General features: G+C 36.0%; 2 protein-coding genes across 3 annotated transcripts in view; one reads left to right on the top strand and one right to left on the bottom strand.

Annotated features, from left to right (window-relative positions):
- LOC131804446 (uncharacterized) overlaps positions 1-16827 on the top strand; it is a 593503-nt gene that overhangs the window by 260496 nt on the left and 316180 nt on the right. The window lies entirely within an intron of this gene.
- Positions 2068-3064, bottom strand: LOC101900346 (alpha-tocopherol transfer protein-like). Its single transcript, XM_005190275.1, has 2 exons — positions 2757-3064; positions 2068-2683 (listed from the first exon to the last, which is right to left on the bottom strand). Exons 1-2 carry the CDS (start codon positions 3062-3064, stop codon positions 2068-2070), a joined length of 924 nt encoding a protein of 307 aa, XP_005190332.1.

The raw sequence follows: 16827 nt of genomic DNA, 5'->3' as shown, positions 1-16827 counted from the left end.
TATCGACATTATTCACCGGAATTGTTTCAAATTTTGTATTTGAAGTTCGTATAAATATTACAGCCTTTGATAGAAAATTGTCTGTGCATGTCCACATATTCGTATGGATCCCAAAATAACGGTAACTCCCTATATTTGGTTTATTTAAGATTCTTACAGAATTTTTGACGGATTTACTTTTTTTTGAAAATTACCTAATTCGCTCCAAATGGTGGAGGGTATGTAAACATCGACCTGGCCGAGCTTACTGTTTATTTTTAACTTATTTATGATACATATGAAGTTTGGACATTTTTTCGCTCAAAGCCTTATAATCAAATTCCATTTTGAATTTTTTGAAAATTAAAACTATTAATTAAAACTATTATTATAGTGAAATTTAGTGAAGTTTTATGTTACACACATGTATTGCAAGATTTTTCAAAAAATCGACTTATATGGGTTTGGACAAAATGGTGTTTTATTGTTGTTGGGTATCACACGCACGACAGTAGGCTAAATCCTGCGAACGCCGACGAACCTGTGATTAATGGTCCACGGAAACACTGGCCAATCTTCAGTTCGCCCTCTATGTTATTGTGCTGGTGATGTAATATCCAACAATTTAAGTTTGGTGCAAAATGTGAAACGTGAGTGAGCTATTTAAACCAGTGTTGTTGAAAATATAATACCTAAAAAATCCAGACAAAAATATCTACACCAAATTCACAAAAAAATATTTTCTCTTGTCAATTTAGAGAGAGATGTAAACTTAAGCTACCGATATTCGCGTCTTCTAATATTAGCTTTAACTGATAATATACCAAGTTCTTCCTATAATTTATTATTTTTTTTTTTTTTTTTTTGCCCAATATACTGTCAAAATGGCATTTATTTCTGCTTATTACCCAGTTTATCAACCACATTCTTTGTAAAATATATCAATCTAGGAAACAATTGAAATATCATAACAATGTGATATATAAGATAAATGGAATATTTCACACTTTCACTGTAAACGATTGTCGAGTTTAATTGGTATCTTGCCATAAAGCTTCAAGTAATTTGTTCCTAAACACATTTGTTTAGATAAATTATGAAAGCCAGAACAAATTAGTGATATCAATTATCTATTGTATTACAAATTGCAAATAATTGTTAAATAAACAATTGTTAGTGTTATGTTTAAGCAAAAGTGAGGATGATATCGAAATGAACATCTATTATATTGATTATGCTGTAACACAGTTAGGGGAGTCTATGAAAGAAAGAGAAATTTAGAAGTACTGCAGTGGTTGATTCACATTAACGTACGTATTAAACAAATAAAGACACTTAGATTTTTGCAAATGTTCACTAATATGTTAAAAAAGCTATAAAACATACTGAATTTCGGGCCAAATGCATCCAGTGAAATATATTAACAATGATATGTTTTATCTTTAAACCTCAGGTCGTACTGATACATTTGATATATATCATTTGGTGTGTATGATTAAATTTGATCCAAACCTAGCACGTTGTAATATATTTGTGAAACTTAGATTAGCAACAGCAAAAAAATATAAGTAAACCTTTTAAAGAAAGCGAATGGAGTATTAAGATTACTTAGCACATTATAAAACAGGCTTAGCTTCGATTTAAATATTGTAACTTCCATACAAAGAAAATTATTAATTTTTATACCCTGCCCCACATAGTGGTAAGGCTATTATGTCTTTGTGAATTTTTGTAACATGGAGAAGAAAGCGAGATAGACCCATAATTGCTTTTAACGATCATCAAAAATTTAAATTATCCCACACTATGTGGTGTAGGGTGTAGAACTGAGCGACAGAGCCAGGGCAAATAAGTTTTCAAACTAAGAATACAATGTTTAATTAATACAAAAAAAAAAAAAAAAAAAAACCTAAAACGCACAATTAAGCTTTAATACGTCAGTTTACGGGTTAACTGTAACTAAAGCAGCTTGGAGGTGGGGTCCAGGCATTCGGACGAAAATTTTTGAGATGTACGTTCAAAGTGTGGATCCACCTTGGGGTAGCTACTTTTTGGGGTTGATGTGGCATTGTGAGATTAGTTGCTGGTTTAATTGATATTCAATTGTCTGAAGGTGCCCTCCATGTCGAAGAGATTATCACTGGTCTTGGGTGAGCCGAGACGTAGGGACTCATTGGATTTCTTGGATTCTTGTTCCTTGAACCAGGGAGTGTAATCGGTCAACTTGGCATTCCATTGGCTAATAAAATCGTTAATCTTACCAGCCATGCCACCATATTCTTCGGGCAAGATATCCTTTGGCACGCTCTTGTACAGGCTTTCCAAGTCAGGATGGAAGTGGACACGGCTGAGCAACTTCTCCTTGACGAAGGGCTTGATGAATTTGAAGATGGTATCTACTAAGGGTGAGGTATTGAAGAAACGGACTTCCTTGACCTTAACGGGATAGGCTTCTTGAACACAAATGAAGAACTTCTTAATGACGTTAGGCGAGAATTTGGCAAAATGAGAGGTGGTGGCAATGGCAGCATCCAAAACGAAAATATCACTGGCAATGCCGACACACTCTTCGGCCAGACGAACATCGCCCAACATCATGGTGACCTTCATGGCATCGTTGAATTGGCTGGCTTGGAAATCACAATCGACACCGCAAATGAAATTGATGCGGCGGCCATTGGAAGTCAGAGTGATCACCGGGCAGAGTGTTAATTTGTCTAAAAGGATACAAAAAAGGATTAACATTTCCGTATGATCAAATGACGGACTATTAAACTTACGCATATTCCAAGACCAGATTCAATTCTTCACGGGCAATATCACGTTCACTAAAGAACTCCGGAATGGCAGTACGCATGCTATAGTACATGTCCAACTTCTTCTTGACCTTTTCCAAAATGAATTTGTAGCCTCGCAAGAAATTGGTTAGACGAACATCGTCCATGTCCTTGGGCAAATGGGGTTGGCTGTCGAGCCATTCACGGATCAATTTAATGTCACTTTCAACTTCTTCTTGGTTTTCGGGTTCACGCAATTCTTCGCGAATGCTGACGCATTCTTCGGGTGTGGGCTTGGTGAGCATCATCTGAAACGAGAGGGGGAAAACGGAGAGTTAGTTTAAGGAACACATGACTTATAAATAAAATGTTTGTATTGACAAAGGAATGTGAAGTGAGAGAGAGAGTTGCATCATTGAGTCTGCTCAATGCTCTTTTGATCCAATCGAAAGGGGGTAACCCTTTCCTGGGGGTAAAAACCGGATGTTTTATTAATTTAAATATTAAATTAGAGTCTACTCGTTATTATGGATTTAATAGGTATGCATTGGCCAAAAACATTAAGACATGCATTGTACACTTTTTCAAAAAATCGACTAATATGGTTTGGACCAAATGGTGTTTTCAGTATATTTGAGTGCTGTTGGGTATCATATGGTCGGCCCGGCACGACAATAGCCTAACTCCTGTAAGTTTGGTCCAAAATTTAGTCAGCTCGAATATGCGCTTTAGTGAGTCGGTTAATTGAGCATAAATTTTGTACCTTCCATACAAAGAAAATTATTAATTGTTATACCCTGCACCACATAGTGGTAGGAGTATTATGTCTTTGTGAATTAATTTGTAACATGAAAAAGTAAGCGTGATAGACCCATAGCTGCTTTTGAGGATCTTCAATAAATGGAATTATGCTACAGTATGGTGTGTAGGGTATAAAAAGTGGAATTCTCCCTTTCCTGGGGGTAAAAAAGGTTGTTTTAAAGATTTAAATGATGTTCGGATTGTAGGCGACTAGAAATTAATCGGAAACTCTGATGAAAAGACGTCAGGCGTCCGGGTATTACGATGATAAGGTTCTGGTTGCAGACGATTTCACTGTTCGAGTTGTAGACGATACCGCTGTTGGGGTATAATCGGGAACTTCGTTCGGGATCACGATGATGCTCGGGCTGTATATGATTCCGCTGATCTGGTTATGAAAAGTGATCGGCTCACAGATGTTCGGGTCGTGTACGAGGGGTGGATGATTGTAATCTCGTTAGTTAATCGGACTATCAGAGGTTAGTTAATCGGACTATTCTACCTAGTCTACGGTTATTCTAGATTTCAGTTGGGAACCGTGATCCCGAAAAGTGATCGGCTCACAGATTTTCGGGTCGTGTACGAGGAGTGGATGATCGTTATCTTGTATCAGCGTTCAGAGGTTAGTTAATCGGGCTATTCTACCGTCTACGGTTATTCTAGATTTCGGTTGAGAACCGTGATCCCGAAGCTCTAGTGGGGACAGTGACCACAATCTCATGTAAGAACTGTGGGCCCAAAACTCCAGTTAGAACTGCAAGCCCGAGGCTATAGTAACAGTGTCTTCATAGTCACTCAAATTAATGAGTCGACCAAAAAGACCTTCCCACTTAACAGTTCCTGTTAGTAGGAGGACAGTAAATAATTTCAAATCCACCATGTACCCTTTAGATAAGCCTCCCTCAGTAGCGAATTTCAACCGTCAGCCAAAAACAAAATTATAAATTTATCCGCCATAGTAAAGTTAATGAGAATTATTCATCATGTGCTGTAAGGGTGATAATGACAAAAAAGCGACGTTACGCTGCGTAAGCACTGCTTATGGTGGTTGAATTCTCCGTCGGTCTATTCCGTTGCTGTTGGTGCTGTGGGCTGTGTGTTGCTATTGTTGTTAGATTGCAGTGTGGTGTAGTTTGTTGTGACTGCTATTGAGTGTTGTTAGTTCTGGTTGGTATTGAGTGGTAGTTGTTGCTATTGTCGGTGGGTGGTCGCTTCAGTCACGTTACATAAGTCGTGTCCGATTTCCTTAAATTTCTCACATCTCAATATTTCTGCCAATATAAGATCTGGTGTCAGAATGGCGGATACCACCCCCACACAATTTTACAGATTCCAAATGAAAAACTAAGTCCAAACCTTATTATGAGAGTATACATTTCTTGGTAGACAGACTAATATTTTCTACCTTGCTAATTTTGAAAAAAAAAAAAAAATAAATAAACTAATTTGGACAAAGTTTATTTAAATTGTTCTAACTTGCTATAAATATATATATTCCCTACACCTAATCTCTGCTAAACATTTAATCATCATTTGCCTGTCAGCCTTGAAGAATATTTCATAAATTGTATTTTTATATGACAAACTGTCACCATTCCAGTAGCAGATTTGTCCTTTTTTTATTTATTTATTTTGTGCGAAATTCCGAAATGTGTAGATGTGAAATATTTTCGTGCTTTTGTTTTATTTTTTTTTAACAAAAATACTCAGAAGCTATTTCAACGCCCTTTGTAAAAACAGTTGAGTAATGTTCTATGTAACATTTGTAAAACAATACTAAGTATAATTAATTACAGCATTTATCACAAGGACAAGCTAGCAAGCAAGAAAAAAAGAAAAATGAAATGACAGCAAAAAGGGATAAACGACAAAAAGACACCAAAAAGAAATATGATCATGTATTCCATTACGCATCGTGGAAAAAAAGGAAATGAAAAAAAAAAAAATAGCATAAATAAGATATTTAAGAGATTTTTTATTAAAATGTTTAATACACCATAATTAGGTATATAAGAACTTTTGATATCAAAACACCAAACAAATCTTTTTAGTCACATTTACAGGGTGAGATGAGAAAACTGCAACCTACTTCAGACTGCTGTCATTTCTAAGCCACTCGTACGACAGCTTTTAAAATTATTCCAGTGACAGTCAATTATATGGTTTACAAGAGTACACAAGCATTTCGGTGAGTATTTTCGATAAAAAAGGTATTCGTGATGGAATTCAAGCGTTTCTTTATATTTGGCTGGAAAACCGCAAGTGGCTATCGTTAGAGCACTACAGCATTTAAATGTGAATAAATCTTTTGTGTTTCGAGCCATCGCTCGGTACCGTGATACTGGTAACGTAGTAACGACATCAAGGAAGTTGATGGAAGTTAACAGCAACATCAGCAGAAATGGTTCGAAAAGTAGAGAAGTGACTTGATCGAAACCCACGTCGCAGCTGCAGAAAAATGGCTCGTGAGCTGAACACATCGCAATATATCATTCGGAAAATATTGAAAAATGAGCTTGGGGTAAAGCCATTGAACTTACACCGCAACAGAAACAGAAACATTCGTTGTCTAGCAGTTTGTAAACAAACACAAGTTAAAAAGCAGTAAGTTCGGCCTGGCCGAACTTTTAATACCCTCCGCCATTTGCAACGAATTTGGAAATTTTCAAAAAAAAAAAAAAAATCCTTAAAAAATTCTGTTAAAATTTTAAAAATACCGAATACAGCCGTTATATTGGGGTCTATACGACGTGGACATATATATGCATTGTTTGTCAGAAGCCATTACCATATTCAAATTCGAAACTGGACCCGCACCGACAATTTTCTGTCACAGACTGTAGTTCCCATAACGAACTTCAAATACCAAATTTTAAACAGTTCCGGTTAATAATGTCGCTAAAATCATCAAAATACCGAACATAGCGAGGTGCCGTTATATAGGGGCTAAACGGAGACGTGGACCTGCACACACAATTTTCAGTCTTAGGGTGTAGTATCCATTTGGAACTTCAAATACCAAATTTGAAACAATTCCGGTGAATAACGTCGTTAAAGTCATCAAAATACCGAATATAGGGAGGTACCGTTATATTGGGGCTATACGAAGACGTGGACCTGCAAAGACAATTTTCTGTCTTAGGGTGTAGTATCCATTTGGAACTTCAAATACCAGATTTGAAACAATTCCCGTGAATAATGTCGCTAAAATCACCAAAATACCGAATATCGGGAGGTACCGTTATATGGGGGCTATACGAAGACATAGACTTGCACAGACAATTTTCTATCTTAGGGTGTAGTATACAATTCCGGTGAATAACGTCGCTAAAATCATCAAAATACCGAATATAGGGGGTTACCGTTATATGGTAGCTATATGAAAACGTGGACCTACATGGCCCATTTACGAACTTAACCTGCCTACTGGAAAAATAAACATGTGTGCAAAATTTTAGCCATCTATCTCAATTCATTCGAAAGATAGCGTGATTACAACAGACAGACAGACAGACGGACATCGCTAAATCGACTTAGAATTGTACGCTGATCAAGAATATATATACTTTGTTGGGTCTGACATGAGTATTTCGAGGAGTTACAATCGGAATGACAAAGTTAATATACCCTCCATAGTAAGGTGGAGGGTATAAAAATTATCGTGTTTACTTGCCAAAGAGGTCAGCTGAAAATGTGCAACATCGGTTGGCCGCCAGAACTCAATTGCCGGCAATGGTGATGGTGTGGGCCCCCATAGCAGCCGATGGTCGCTCTCCGCTCGTAATAATCGACCGTGGCATCAGAATAAATACCGAAAATGTTCGCGAAAGTATACTCGAGTGTGTATTAACACCTTGGGCACGCAAACCTTGGACATTCCAACAGGACTCAGCACCTTCGCACTAAGCACGCGCCACCAAGAATTCCTCTGGCATCAGAATAAATACCGAAAATGTTCGCGAAAGTATACTCGAGTGTGTATTAACACCTTGGGCACGCAAACCTTGGACATTCCAACAGGACTCAGCACCTTCGCACTAAGCACGCGCCACCAAGAATTCCTCTATTCTTTTCAGCGCACATTGGCCACCAAAATCTCCGGATACCAATCTGTTGGACTATTGTGTCTGGAGTATTTTGGAAAGCAAGCCTGGCACTACCAAAGCGTCGATCAACTCAAGCTAGCGTTTCGCCGGGAATGGGTCAAAATATCGTACGGCAACATTCGGGCAGCGTGTGACGATTTCATTGGCCGTTTGAAGGCCATAATTCCATAATTTCGAACAAATCTACACTAATTCTAAAATTTGATACTATTTGCGAAATTGTTTGCGATCATTCATTAAAATGTAAAAATTTAAAAATTAAAAAAAAAAAAAAATATTGAAAATTATGGCATTTGACTATGTTGCAGTTTTTTTAAAATCTCACCCTGCATATAAAATATCACGTTCATCACGGCATTATATGGGACTAAGGGAACGTGTATTGGCATAGTCCATTTACGATCTCAACCAGCCTACTGACAAAATACACATATATTAGAGATTTTACCAATTCTCTGATTTCTTATCTACTTTACTCTAGATAGGATTCCATCAACAATCCCTCTTCTGAAAAATCGAGTTCCTGAGCAATTGTAAATTTGTGGACAAAATTTAGCATTAATACGATTTGCGTCTGCCGACATAGTTTAATTTCGAAAACTTTCCCTCTAAATGTCAAAGTTCTATAACCCAGAAAATGTTTTCTGACTGCAACCGTGACTTTTTGTCAACGCAAATAAAACAATCTCTTTTACCTAATCTCCAACAATGCCATATTACTGCCTTCAACAGATAATGAAATGGATAATAAAACTATTTTATACCTTTTCCCTGTCACGCAACACCATCACGACCTTACGAACCGTAACGGTGACAGTGTGTATGTGAGTGTGATATAGAGTAAATCATAGAAGTTCCATGGAATTATTTTATGACGACGATAAACTACGTGTAATCCTTAAATCCTATCATAAAAATAAATCAAATCATGCGTTTGTCTCTTAAAATCACACTTTATTGCAGTTTTCAGCTTTCGTGGCAATAGTGTTATATGTGTTCTTTCGTAGATTTTCGGAATCATCATAAAAGAAAAGAATTTTGCGTACATACGTGGGCTTTGTGATATTGTGCCGTGAAGAATTTTCTTTTCAATATTATATATTGGAATTTCGCCGTATTTTGAGATAGTTGAAAATATTTTAAAATTAATGTTAACTAGGAATTGAGAAACCTTAAACAATTTTCTCAAAAATCTAGGGTTATAGCCCTGAGTATTCAATTTTATTGAATGAAAGCAAAAAATATCGGAAATAGCATCAAATTTTAAAATACGTTTAGATTTGTTCGAATTGGACACCTTTGGCACGGATTATGGCCTTCAAACGGCCAATGAAACCGTCACACGTTGCTCGAATATTGCTCTGCAGTACTTTGGCCCACTCCCAGCGAAGCGCTTGCTTGAGGTGTTCGACACTTTGGTATTTTTTGGTGCCAACCTTCCTTTCCAAAATACTCCAGACACAAGAGTCCAACGTATTAGCATCCGGAGATTTTGGTGGCCATTGTGCGCTGGAAATGAAGCGAGAAACCTCATTTTGTAACCATTCTTGCTGAGTGCGATGCTGCTGACTGCTGTTAATATGCCCAAGGTCTGCGGCCAAAATGTTTGCGTGCCCAAGGCTTTAATACACCCCCAGAATATTTTTGCCATAATATTCGGAGCGGAGAGTGACCATCGACTGTTATGGCGGCCCACACCATCACAATGGCCGGCGCTTGACTTCTGGTGGCCAACCGAAGGTGCACATTTTCAGCTGATCTCTTTGGCAAGTAAACACAATCATTTCGTTTGTTTACAAACTGATGGACAACGAATGATTTCTCATCGGAGAAAACCAAATTCGACAGTTCACCACTTTCGGCCAAGCGAAGCAACTGTTAACTCTAAGTAAGTTCTTGCACTTTTTGGAATTTCAATGGCTTTACCCGAGCTAATTTTTTAATATTTACCGAATGGAATATTGCGATATGTTCAGCTCAGGACCCATTTTTTGGCCACTGCGATGCGGGTTTCGATCAAGCCGCTTCTTTATTTTTCGAACCCTTTTCTGCTATGAGCTTCACGGATATTCCAAATTTTGACCCTTTGTAGGGAAGATACCAGAAGGTGTGGACCGATATATTCCAGTTTCAAAATGGGTTGTTGAAAATATTTTAAAGTGTGTAATTTGAAGACAATTATATCACATTTTATAAGAGTTATAATTATTGCAAAAGTTTGCCTCTTTTGGGGGGAGGTACTTGATTGGATTGACCGAAATAGTCCATTTTCTCAACTGACCTAGCACTGATCCAAATATTAGGATTTGCGAAGTTGGTAGAAAGTATTTTTTTTATTTTTTTTTAAATGTTGACCTTTTGTATCTCCGAAGTCGATCTAAGCGTGATAATAATATTATTTTTTGAAATTTTGACCTTTTGTGGGGGATGTACTAGAAGGAGTGGACCAAGTTTGCCCATCTCCGAAGTCGATCTAAGTTTGATAATAATATTACGATGTACCGAGTATGGACCAAATCGGATATTCCCTTCGAAAGTTATCGTGCGCACCAGCCAGACGGACGGACATCACTAGATCGACTCCAAATGTCCTGAAACGGGTTTGTTCTAAAGAGTCCTAGGGTAAAAACCCTTATTTCTTTGAGAAACGTTTTGACTGTATCAAATGATATATACCCAATCTAGCCATATGGTTGAAAGTATAAAAAAAATTTCAAACTCAACAAATTTTGCATTTTGAGTCCTAATTAGGCCTAATACTAGACTTTTCTCTAATGAAGTAGCGGGCAATTGTTAGTCGATATATAATGTTATCCAATTGCTGAGTTCTCTTACCATTTTGGTGTTTTTTTATTACCAGAATCTCTGCCTAAAAACACAATTATTTACATGATTTTCTTATATGTAGCTGGTTCGGATTATGGGGTGTACGCGGCCAATTGAGATATCCTCGGTAGGCAAGGGCGGATGAGAATGGATCGAAAAAAATACCAAAATATGTCTTCACCATTGCACTATAAATAGCAAGATGAAGAAGATAAACATATTAAAAAATCACATGAAAAACAATTAAAAAAAAAAAAAAAACAAAACAAAAGTAATTGCAGCTTTAAAGACGGCTGTCTATTAGAAAATGTGGACCAATATAACCCAATGTGGATCTTGACCTGTCTGACGTCAAAATACAGCTGTGTTTGTCTGAATTCGTTATGAAGATATCAATATTTATTTAGTGTATCTTTGGCTGTGTGGAAGATCGCGCCGTTATGTTGAATCCAATTATTGCCAATATCCTCATTTTTTGTGCACCGGCTTTTCTGTGAGCCCAAATGGCATAACTTTTCAGAGCTGATTGTGCTTTTCTTCTTTCGTACGCATTTTTCTGCAACATTACCATAATTTAAAACTAATGTCACAATATCGGGGCGCAATTGAAGGCCTTAAAAATATAGAACACAAATCCATATTATTGCATAGAAAATATAAATTTAAATACGATTAATTATTCAGGATTTTGCCCATTAATAGTTCCTACAAAAATGCCACCTAAAACAAATCACTAAAGTGGTATTAAAACAATTTATTCAGGAAATCGTGAAATTTGACCTATACTTTCTAAAAGACTTTATGTTGTCTGCACTCCTTGCATTTATGCGATATAACTAGTGACATAACAATGTCTTAACACTGCACTTATTACAAAATCTTGGTAATGTAAACGATCATTAATTATATGACATTATGCTTTTTTCTCATTAGTGGAAGACAACGTTGCATCATTGGCATTAACCTGCTAACTCAGCAACGGTAAGAGTAATTATTCAATTTAAAAAGAAACACAAAAAATATGAAAAATAAAACCAGCACAAAATTTTGTAACACCAAGTACACGATTTTCTAAAAAAAAAAAATAGAAATATAGTGATTTCCTAAGTAATATTTTTCTACATTAATTTTAATTTTAATATTACGCGACGAAAATAGAATTTTATATTGGATATTTTATGATACAGGATATTATGTCTTAGTGTACTTGACCTGAACGTACAATAGAAAACTGAATATACATCTGTAGGTAATTTGTGTAGAATCACATTCTGAATCGTAAAGGACTCATTTCAAATTACTTTCAATTTCATGTTAAATAGTACGATACTCATCGACTTGTGCCAGCACTTTGCAAAAAAGGTACTGCCTATCAGAAATTTCATTGTCGAATATGTGCCTCTCCGCCCTGTATCTGTTGTTGAAAAAAACGAGTAAATACCATCCACCGTTTGGAGGGAACTTGAAAATTTTCAACAAATTCCGAAAAACTTCGTTTATATTATGAGCTTTATATGGGGGCTATACGAGGACTCGGACCTGCATAAGTAATTTTTGTCCTTATGCAGTAGTACCAATTACGATCTTCAAATACGAAATTTGAAACAATTTCCGCGAATAATGTCGCTAAAATCATCAAAATATAGAATAAACGGAGTTACCGTTATATTGGGGTTATATGAAGACGTGGAAGTGCATACGATTTTTTTGCCATAGGCTGTAGTACCCATTACAAACATTGAATACGAAATTTGAAACAATTCTTTTAAATAATGTCTCTAAATTATCAAAATACCGAATATCAGGAGGCATCGTTACATGGGGGGCTATACGAGGACGTGGACCTGTACCCATTACAAACTTAGAATAAGAAATTGCAAACAATTCGGGTGAATGATGTCGTTAAAATCATTAAAATACCGAATATCGGGAGGTGTCGTCATATGGGGGCTATACGAAAACGTGAACCGACATGGCCCATTTACAAACTTAACCTACCTTCTAAGAAAATACACATGTGTGCAACATTTAGTCTTCTATCTCAATTCGTTCCACATGGAAAAAGGAATGCGTATTCATATTTATGTGTAGCCGGCACATAAGGACAATTTTCAATTTTTGGTGTTTTGAAGTGTTTGCTCCTAATTTCCAATCAAACCAGCTGTAATAATTGTAATCCTTTTTATACCCTCCACCATGGAGGGTATATTAAGTTCGTCATTCCGTTTGTTACTCATCGAAATATTCATTTTAGACATATATATATATTTTAGATCAGCGAAAAATTCTAAGACGATATAGCGCCGTCCGTGTGTCCGTCGTTTTAATCACGCTATTGTCAAAACGAATAAAGATAGAAAGATAGAATTTTGAACAGATCAGTCTTGTGTACATACTGTAAAGTTCGTAGATGGACCACGATATCGTATAGGCCCCATATAGCCGTACCCCCCGATATTCGATATTTTGATGATTTAGCCACACAATCCACACACGGAGTTTTTTCTGAGTACTTTACCCTCTGTAGGAGAATTGTTTATATAGGACTAAGATATCGTATAAACCCCATGCAACGGAACCCTCCAATATTCAGTATTTTGATGAGTTTAGCCACATTTTTCAATGGAATTGTCTTAAATTGTATACTAGAATTTCTTTTCCAGCACTTTACTCCCTGGAAGGAAAATGCCGGTATAGGTCCACAATATCGTATAGCCCACAACAACTCTACCCCCGATTTACAATATTTTGACGATTATATTTACATTTTTCGCCGGAGTTGTTTTAAATTTCGTATCTAGAGTTCGTAATGAGTACCTGTGACATAAAATTTTGGACGCAGACCCACGCCTTCGTATAGCCTCCATATAACGGTACAACCCAATATTCCGTATTTTGATGATTTTTGCGAAATTATTCTCCAGGAATGTTTCAAATTTCGTGTTTAGAGTTCGTAATGTGACAGAAAATTATCTATGCAGGTCCAGGCCTTCGTATAGGTACCATATATCAGTACCGCCCTATATCCGGTATTTTGATGATTTTAGCAACATTATTCACTGGATGTTTTTCAAGTTTCGTATTTGAATGTTATAATGGCTTATGACAAAATTTGTTTGTGCAGGTCCACGTCTTCGTATAGGCACCAATATAACGGCTATATTCGTTTTATTTTTAGATTTCAACAGAATTTTTAGCGGATGTAATTTTTTCAAAATTTCCAAATTCGTTAAAATTGGTGGAGGGTATTCAAAGTTCAGTCCGGCCGAACTTACTGCTTTATTACTTGTTTTCTAAAGCCTCCATACGAAGATACCTCCTGATTTTGATCATTTTTAAGATTTCGATCACAATTTCCAACGAAATCAGCGGTTATTTGATATTTCGGGTAATGCGTGGGTACCCTATAAACCGAGACTTCCAAATTTTAAGGACATTGAGGATAATATATGTGGCCAATTAGTATTTAATTTGCAATTCAAAGATTGTATGTACTTTGCGACTGACAAAACTTTTCACTGGGTTACCTTCCTTTTGCATAAGTTTTACTTATGTTTACTCTTAACAACCTTCAGCAACATTTCGTATTACGTGGGTGTTGACTTTTTGCACCATTATGCAAATAATGATAATGACTTGCTCCTTCGTTGCAGTTAAGTTTGCTTTGCAGTCAAAAATGAAAATAAGTTTTTAATTTCATAGTGATGTTCGGTATGTAAGTGTGGTTGGCAGTGCCATACTTTTGTTCTTTCTTTCTAATACTTTTGAGATTTTTTGTAATGTCGTCTTCTTTTTTATTCTTAAAACCAAAACTTGGGATGTATGTGGCTTTATAAAGTTAACAAAGTGTTATGAGTGCATGTCTGCATGGGAGTGTGTCTGTTTGTGGGTATATATAAATTTCACTTTATGCAGTGTTAACTTAGGACAATATAAACAATCTCCATCTTCAGATGTTGACTTTAGTGTTTTGTTTTAATTTTTTGTTTCTTTAGTTTCAATTGTTTAGAGACTTTTTCCATTATCATCACCATCCAATTCCTTTTTGTCTCTCAGCCGGACAGAGATATTTTGTAGAATTGTATAATTTCATTGTGACATTAAAATTCATAAATTAAGGAAAGAGTCTGCATGCGACGTGTTTTCGACGGAATCAACTTTTTTTAGGTGTAGGTGTATTTGACTTCAGTGGCATATTTATTTTTATTTATTTATTTATTTATTTATTTCTTTTTTTTTTTTTTTTTTTGGAAATATTGGTCCGTTTCCATAAATCTTTCAAATTGGCCAATTCGTCAAAACATGAGTTATTACTAAGTTTTGAAAGATTTTGGAAAAATCAACTAATAAATGGCTCTTCAATGAGAGACAACCTCATGCTTTCCTAGTAAACAAAAATTGTAATAAAGACTATAAGTTCGACTAGACTGATGTTTATATAACACCCACCCTTTGAAAAAGGCAGTACGAAAATTGGTATCGAGCAAGATCCTTTTAGAACTACGGTTCCGTTTTGTAGGAGCTAAAACAAAACGATGAACAAATAATGATAATTTCCCGTAAGGAAAATTTCCCACACTTCAAAAAATTAACGTGGAACCGTGGTCCTGGGACGAACATATACATATGGTGAAATTTTGTATTATGGTTCTCTATCCATAAAGTAGCCTAAATACAAATTGTTAGTCAAATCGATTGGAAAATGTGGTCAAGGCCCTCGAAATATGTAAAATCAGAAAATACTTATATATAGGCTATGTTTCGAAACATTGGCATACGTTGTGAAGAAGTTTTCTACCTCTTAGAAACCGAGATACCAAATAAGGTTCAATTCAATTGAAAAATTTGAATAAACCTCGGAAAATCTTAAAGCAGGGGATACCTTCACACGAGGGTAATACCAAAACGTGGGACTATATCATTAATTTTTTGCATCTTAGGGGTTTCTTAGAAATCAAATCAGCAAAATTTGATTCAGTATCAGTAACTAAAACTTGATATCAGAGTACATATATATCATATGTCCTAAAAAACAAGTTTGCCTGGGTTGTTGATTGACTAACCAAATATTATCACTTGGAATTTTCCAACCCCCAGACCCTGACCCAAAAATTGTCTCACAGTGTCATATTCATATATAAAAGAGAAGTGAAATAACTGACGACCTGGCGAAACAGGGTCAGTCTTGCTCCGAAGGCGTTTGATAAGGCTGGTTTTAAAAGCGTTACTAAAATGTACCAAAATTTGAATATTTTGTTTTGGACAAACGGAATGAGTTAGAATCCTGAAATTTAGAATATGGGTACTAAAAGGGCACAAAAAGTATTAAAATGTACCAAAAAATCGGGCTGTATTTATACGAAAAGTAATGAGTGGTACTGAATTGGGTGAAGGGATAGAGCTGGAATCCCTGGTGGAGCAAATTGCGTATTTTGTGTACTAAACTGTTGGAGCGAATGTAAAATTTTAGGGTGGACTTCCCGTGGACGAAGTAGCGGGCACTTACTAATTGTATGTAAAATCCTGAAAATTGACAAATAATGCGGGCATATGCCCAGTTCGAGAATATAGTATAGTATGGTAGATGGAATACTATGGAGGGTATATTCACCTTGTGATTCCGTTTGTAATTCCATGAAATACTCATGCCAGACCCAACAAAGTATATATATTCTTGATCAGCGTAAAATTATATAAAATTATATAAATGTAGAACGAATTGAGATAAAGACAAAAATTTTGGATAGATGTGTATTTTGTCAATAGGCAGGTTATGTTCGCAAATGTATCATGTCGGTCCACGTTTTCGTATAGCCCACACATACAAGTACCTCTCTTTATTCGTTATGTTGGTGATTTAAGCGATATTATTCAACGGAATTGGTTAAAATATCATATTGATGTACGGAATCGGTATTAAAGCCAATGACAAACCAGTACACAAGTTCAAAAGGCCGACCCTATGAAACCTTTCACCACTATTCATATTTAGGAGAGCTATCCGTAACAAATAAACGTTTATATTGGGATATTGTGTGAAGTAGATCATACGAACAATTATCGTTTTTGGATGCGTATTATGACGGCCATATGCGCCAAAATCTATTGCATTCGGACCTATGTTAACCATTTGGTGCATAATAAACTTAATATCGGAGAAAGATATACAGGATTAGATGAAAAAACTGCAACCATTTTCAGACTGCTGTGATTTCTAAGCCACTCGTCCGATAGCTGTTAAAATTATTCCAGTGACAGCTCATTATATTGTTTAGAAGCGTACAAAAGCATTTTGGTGAGAATTTTCCAGAAAAAAAGTTATCCGTGATGGAATTCAA

Source organism: Musca domestica, unplaced genomic scaffold, assembly GCF_030504385.1.
Source record: "Musca domestica strain aabys unplaced genomic scaffold, Musca_domestica.polishedcontigs.V.1.1 44, whole genome shotgun sequence".
Lineage (NCBI taxonomy): Eukaryota > Metazoa > Arthropoda > Insecta > Diptera > Muscidae > Musca > Musca domestica.
The sequence above is the reverse complement of the archived record's forward strand: the minus strand, read 5'-3'. Positions and strand labels throughout refer to the sequence as shown.